The sequence below is a fragment of the Babylonia areolata genome, chromosome 35 (assembly GCF_041734735.1).
Source record: "Babylonia areolata isolate BAREFJ2019XMU chromosome 35, ASM4173473v1, whole genome shotgun sequence".
NCBI lineage: Eukaryota > Metazoa > Mollusca > Gastropoda > Neogastropoda > Buccinidae > Babylonia > Babylonia areolata.
The window spans coordinates 1,472,501-1,479,811 of record NC_134910.1 but is presented as its reverse complement, the minus strand read 5'-3'; the positions used below and the strand labels follow the sequence as shown (position 1 = coordinate 1,479,811).

General features: G+C 42.1%; 1 protein-coding gene across 1 annotated transcript in view; it reads right to left on the bottom strand.

Moving 5' to 3' along the window:
* Positions 1 to 1,117: 1,117 nt before the first annotated feature.
* LOC143277816 (uncharacterized) overlaps positions 1,118 to 7,311 on the bottom strand; it is a 10,644-nt gene continuing 4,450 nt past the window's right edge. The window contains exons 3-7 of the mRNA XM_076582726.1: positions 6,191 to 6,298; positions 5,103 to 5,190; positions 4,096 to 4,260; positions 2,422 to 2,537; positions 1,118 to 1,286 (exon numbers count right to left, since the gene is read on the bottom strand). Of these exons, the coding sequence (XP_076438841.1) occupies positions 1,233 to 1,286; positions 2,422 to 2,537; positions 4,096 to 4,260; positions 5,103 to 5,190; positions 6,191 to 6,298 (531 nt within the window). The 3' untranslated portion in view covers positions 1,118 to 1,232. The remainder of the gene's footprint in view (positions 1,287 to 2,421; positions 2,538 to 4,095; positions 4,261 to 5,102; positions 5,191 to 6,190; positions 6,299 to 7,311) is intronic.

Sequence of the window (7,311 nt, the reverse complement as noted above, 5' to 3'; positions counted from 1 at the left end):
CGCCATACGGTCACACACGTAAAATGTTACATGTCTGCCAGAGTGTGAATGTGTGCGTGCCTGAAATCTGATTGAATGACACAGGAAGTGAATGATGAGCGCCCAGTGGCAGCCGTCAGTCGGCTCTGTTGTGCAAAATAATGACCTCGAGTTCGTAAAGCGCTTAGAGCTTGGTCTTCGACCGAGGATAGGCGCTATATAAGTATCCATATCAATCAATTAATATAAGTACAATCTGTGATTGTTATTATTATCATCATTATCATCATTATCATCAATAAAAGTGCTGTCGCCTGGTTGAAGTTCTGTAGCAGAAACCCACTCTGACAGCTGCAGCAAACAATTGGATATTCTTGGATGCACTCAAGGCTTGACTATAGTGTTAAGCTATGCTGCTTTCAGGCATCTGACTAGCAGATGAGGTCATGCGTATATGGATTTGTCCGAACGTAGTAAAACCTCCTTTTGAATTGCCGTTGATTGCCCAACGGCTGGGTTATATATAGTAATTGCCTTTGACTGACCAATGGCTGTGTTGTATATAGTAACTGTCTTTGACTGACCAATGGCTGTGATATATATAGTAACTGTCTTTGACTGACCAATGGTTGTGTTATATATAGTAACTGCCGTTGTTTGACCAATGGCTGTGTTATATATAGTAACTGCATTTGACTGACCAATGGCTGTGTTATATATAGTAACTGTCGTTGATTGACCAATGGCTGTGTTATATATAGTAACTGCATTTGACTGACCAATGGCTGTGTTATATATAGTAACTGTCGTTGATTGACCAATGGCTGTGTTATATATAGTAACTGCATTTGACTGACCAATGGCTGTGTTATATATAGTAACTGTCGTTGATTGACCAATGGCTGTGTTATACATAGTAACTGCCGTTGATTGACCAATGGCTGTGATATATATAGTAACTGCCGTTGACTGACCAATGGCTGTGATATATATAGTAACTGCCGTTGACTGACCAATGGCTGTGATATATATAGTAACTGCCGTTGACTGACCAATGGCTGTGATATATATAGTAATTGCCCTTTACTAATCAGTTGCAGTGTGGTGCATGGAAAGTGCCTTTGACTGGTTGATCTAATATGTGTATCACCTTTGAGAGATAGCACCATTCAGACTGTAAAACAACACCAATGCGCCATCAACAGCATGATAACAACAGCAAAAAACCCTGACGACACTGCTAGCTCCTAGGTTCACGGCATCACCAGCAGGGGGCGCTGGATGTGGTTTGAAGGCCGCTCAGCCATCTGCAATGTCAACACTTTGGTTTCGTCACATGTGTGGTAAAAAGACATCCTTGCTCCCGCATGCCTGCCCTCATTCATACACACGTGCTGACAGAACAAAAAGTGGACAAATGCGCGCATCACCCCCACCCCAACACTTACCCACAAACAGGTAGACGGACAGATTGATCAGATCAGGCAAACAGGTAGACGGACAGATCGATCAGATCAGGCAAACAGGTAGACGGACAGATCGATCAGATCAGGCAAACAGGTAGACGGACAGATCGATCAGATCAGGCAAACAGGTAGACGGACAGATCGATCAGATTAGGCAAACAGGTAGACGGACAGATCGATCAGATCAGGAAGACAGGTAGACAGACAGATCGATCAGATTAGGCAGACAGGTAGACGGACAGATCGATCAGATCAGGAAGACAGGTAGACGGACAGATCGATCAGATCAGGAAGACAGGTAGACGGACAGATCGATCAGATCAGGAAGACAGGTAGACGGACAGATCGATCAGATCAGGCAAACAGGTAGACAGACAGGTAGACGGACAGATCGATCAGATCAGGCAAACAGGTAGACAGACAGGTAGACAGACAGGTAGACAAACAGGTAGACGGACGTACGGACGATGAGAAAGACAGCTGTGGAGAAGGAAGGACGGAAATGCAGACAGACAGGCAGAGAAAATAGCACAGACAGATCAAGAACACAGATCGATTAAGTTAGATAAGTCTGATGGACATGTAGATGAATGTGAAGAAACACTGACAGATCAACTTCAAGAGATAAATGGACATACGGATGGGGAGAGAGAGAGAGGGAGAGAGAGACAGAGACAGAGACAGAGAGACAGAGAGAGACACAGAGAGACAGAGAGTATGGGACAGAGAAGAACAGGCAGACACACACACACACACACACACACACACACACACAAAGAGAGAGAGAGAGTGACAGCCCAGCCAGTCACACAGACACACACACACACAGACAGACACACACACACACACACACACTCAGACACACACAGACATGCAGGCAGGCAGACAGAATCACACACACAGACACACACACACACACACACACACACACACACACACACACACACAGAGCAGAGGCAGGCAGTGGTTCCCACACCTGGTGAAGTGAGAGAGACAGCTGACTGCAGGCAGGTGGAGGCTTGAACAGGATGGCTGGAAGGTCTTGGCTGATGCTGACGTTGTAGAACGACAGAGTCTGAACGAAATGCTGCCCTGCAATCGTCATCGTCATCACCATCATCACTATTGTCATCATCACCATCATCATCACCATCATCATCATCACCATCATCATCACCATCATCATCATCATCATCACCACCATCATCACCATCACCATCATCATCATCACCATCATCACCATCACCATCATCATCACCATCATCGTCATCATCATCATCACCATCATCATCACAAAAGAAAAGATTTAAAGAACCAGAACAGAGAAAAAAAGGCATTGTGGGGTGGGGGAAGAAGCAACGATGCAGTTACGATCTTGTACACTATTCAATATTCACAGATACATATACACATGTACACACACCTAACCATTTATGTACATAAATCCACACGCATACATACATACGTATATGCATACATACATACACACACACACACACATACATACATCCATCAATCCATTCGTCAATACATACATGTTTCTATGTATACACACATTCATGAACAAACACATGTACACTCTCATACATGCGTGATGTTTTAGAATACTGCTGTGTCATGGCTGCAAAAAGACAAAACTTGTGCCAGAAAAATAGTTTAGCTTTTGTAAGTTTCCATGATATCAAAACTGATGTGCTTATTTTCAGATAAAAGAGATTTGTATGAGATATAGCGCTGTTCGGATTGCTTAAACATATTCGTATTTACAACCTGAATACAGGAACAGGAATTCTTTTTCTTTTAAAAATATTTTTCACCCTAAACAGAGAAAGATGCATCTTCTTACTTTTATCTGTATCAACTGGCGCAGAGAAGTCCGAAACATTCTTCGCAGACAATCAGTTTGTGATTCTAATATTGTTACTTATTTGCCTCTTTTACAGTTGTTGTCATTGCCCGCAGATTTTCTACCAAGAAAGTTTAAAGGCTATTGAAAAGCAGTGCAAACAACGAAGGTGAAGATTTTCTCCTTGTCTGACACCAACAATAATCTATGTTGAAAGAATAAGAAGTATTCATTAACTGCTATTAACAGGAGTTTGCATCGAATGCAACGTTTCTCATAAAATTTAAAACATTTCCGTTGATACCGAGCGCCAGGACTTTTTGCCATCAATTTGCTCTCTCAACATTATTGAATGCGCTTTAATAATCCCCCAAAGCTCGATACAGACTTTTCAGCTGCAAAAAAACAAAAAAACAAAACAACAACAAAAACAACACAAAAAAGAAAGAAAAAAAAAACCGTTGAAGAAGAAGAAGAAGAAGAAGAAGAAGAAGAAGAAGTATTATCATTATTATTATTATCATTAGTAGTAGTAGAAGAAAGAGTAACAACAATGATAATAACAATGCTGTTTCCCACCTCTACACACTGAGAAACAACAATCAAACACTATATTTGTATAGTTATTTCCAACACAAAGGATGTCCTTCTGAACTCAGTCACCTGCTTCATTCAAACGAAACATGTTCAGAAGAAAGACACTTTGACGCAGTCTTGCATGAATGAACCGAAAGCGACAGACGGACAGGCAGGCAAACAGACAGACAGACAGACAGACGTGACGGACAAACACACGCATCTGACCGTCATCGTTTCCACCCCATAGCTGTTCGTAAATGGGCATGTGCGTGCTGTAGGTCAAGGACACGCGGTAGTTGACGTTGTTTCGAACTCCGGACAGCTCCATGATGGACACTTCGTTCTGCCCCAGTCCCAAGGTGCTGTTGGTCAGCGTCACTGTGGAGTTCCCTGTGCGGACAATTGTGCACGTGACATACGGTGTTGAAAACGTTGCGTCTTGTCTGCTTAATCTATGTGTTTGTCTGTCTGTCTGTCTATGTATGTATGTATGTATGTACCTGTCTGTCTGTCTGTTGTCTGTCTATCTATATGCATCTCTTTCCGACTCTTTATGTTTCTATCAATAAAAATTATCTAGCAGTCTGTCATCTATTCTCTCTGTAGATATAATGCACGTGTGTGTGTGTGTGTGTGTGTGTGTGTGTGTGTGTGTGTGTGTGTGTGTGTGTGTGTGTGTGTGTGTGTGTGTGTGTGTGAGACACACACACACACACGGTACAACACATGACACAGTACTGTACACTACACATCGCGACACAACACGACACACGACACAACACAGCAGGACACGATACAACAAATCACAACACATAACGACATATCATTACACAACACAGTACAACACAGCCTGACACAATCCAAAAACAAGACCAACTTCCAAGCATATGCAACACAAAACGTTACGACAAAAACAACAACAACAACAACAACCATGTTGCTTGATACCAAAAAAACGACATGACACAAGACACGACCCGACACAGGATGACACAACACATCAATATGACACAAAATGTGACATAACACGACACACGACAGGATGACACAACACACCAGTATGACACAAAATGTGACATAACACAACACGACACACGACACAGGATGACACAACACACCAGTATGACACAAAATGTAACACAACACGACACGACACGACACGACACGACACAATCATTTATTACAGCACACTGCTCGACAGGACACAGAACACGACAGAGCTGAATCAGTACCTGGCACACACTGCCGGACAAAAGGTCCAGGTAGCGCTGTCTTGGTACACCTCTGTGCCATGTCGCCCGTGATAGTGTACAACACTTTCTGCACAACACAACTCAGCAACGATGCTTTTCGTTTGGTCTACCTGTACAGGTGGTTTTGTTGTTGTTTTTTTTTATTTGATTGTATTGCGTAACATAATTGTTCGTGGTGACAGCGTTATAGTAATAACAGTTGCAGAAACACATAAGAAGAAGAAGAGAAAAAAGAAGGAGGAGGAGGAGGAGGAGGCGAAGAAGAAGAAGGCCCGCTACTCTACATGCAAAAATCAGTCGCCGGAAATTCCCATTTCCTGGATTGTGTGTGGACCACTCAGACTGATCAGAAGAGAAAGAAAATAGGCTGATAAACAGGTAAATAATCATGATGCTGTTTCCAAACGACCTCCGTTTGATCGTGGAACATTTTCTCTGTGATGAAAATTCTGCGTCAGAAACACTGATGGAAATTCTGCGTCAGAAACACTCTAATGAAAATTCTACGAGACACTCTAATGAAAATTCTACGAGAAACACTCTGTAATGAAAATTCTACGAGAAACACTCTGTGATGAAAATTCTACGTCAGAAACACTCTGTAATGAAAATTCTACGACAGAAACAATCTGTGATGAAAATTCTGCGTCAGAAACACTCTGTAATGAAAATTCTACGAGAAACACTCTGTAATGAAAATTCTACGAGAAACAATCTGTGATGAAAATTCTGCGTCAGAAACACTGTAATGAAAATTCTACGAGAAACACTCTGAAATGAAAATTCTACGAGAAACAATCTGTGATGAAAATTCTGCGTCAGAAACACTCTGTAATGAAAATTCTACGAGAAACAATCTGTGATGAAAATTCTACGAGAAACAATCTGTGATGAAAATTCTGCGTCAGAAACACTCTGTGATTTTACGTGCGGCTCCCAAGATTTAACCTGAAACGAATCTCAACGTTTATTCTAATTACTGTTATTATTATCATCATTATCATTATTATTATCATTATTATTATTAAACCTGCATCACAGCCACGCAGTGGCAGACTAATACTCACGGCAGGATAGTCAAAGATTCTGCGCACGAACTGTGCTTCCCGTTCGTAGAGGTTGTCATCTATCACCACCTTCTGTCGTCTGGCAGAATAGACGACGTTTGCGAACGTCTGCAAAAGACAGGGGATGGAAGAACGGTAGGGATTACGACATCTTAAAAGTCGAATGGTTAAAGCGTTGGACGTTCAGTAAGAGGGTCTCTGGTTCGAATCTCGGTAACGGCGCCCGGTGGGTAAAGGGTGGAGATTTTTCCCATCTCCCAGGTCAACAAATGTGCAGACCTGCTTGTGCCTGAAACCCCTTCGTGTGTATAAGCAAGCAGGTCAAATACGCGCGTTAATGATCCTGTAATCCATGTCAGCGTTCGGTGGTTTATGGAAACAAGAACATTCCCAGCATGGACACCCCCGAAAAAGGAATATGGCTGCCTGCATGGTGGGTTAAAAACGGTCATACACGTAAAAGCCCACTCGCTTACATACGGGTGAACGCGGGAGTTGCAGCCCACGAACGCAGAAGATCAACTGTTGTTTAAAGCCACGTTGACTACGAAGGTCACATGCTGACAAGGTGCAGCCTTCATTACTTAACTAGTTGTTGTTTAAAGCCACGTTGACTACAAAGGTCACATGTTGACAAGGTGCAACCATCATTACTCAACTAGTTGTTGTTTAAAGCCACGTTGAGTACAAAGGTCACATGTTGACAAGGTGCAGCCATCATTACTTAACTAGTTGTTGTTTAAAGCCACGTTGACTACAAAGGTCACATGTTGACAAGGTGCAGCCTTCATTACTTAACTAGTTGTTGTTTAAGGCCACGTTGACTACAAAGGTCATATGTTGACAAGGTGCAGCCTTCATTACTTAACTAGTTGTTGTTTAAAGCCACGTTGACTACAAAGATCACATCATGATAAGGTGCAGCCTTTCAAAGTGACTAAGGAAACCTTTTAGACCACAGAGAACTGACGAGGCCTCGATACGTGCATTCGTAGTAAGAAAAAAGAAGAAAAGAAAGAAAGAAAGAAAGAGATAAAGAAAGAAACAAAGAAAAGAAAACAGAAGAGAAGACAATCACAAAAAGCTCAGATTTTTCTTCTTCTTCTCCTCCTCTTTTTTTT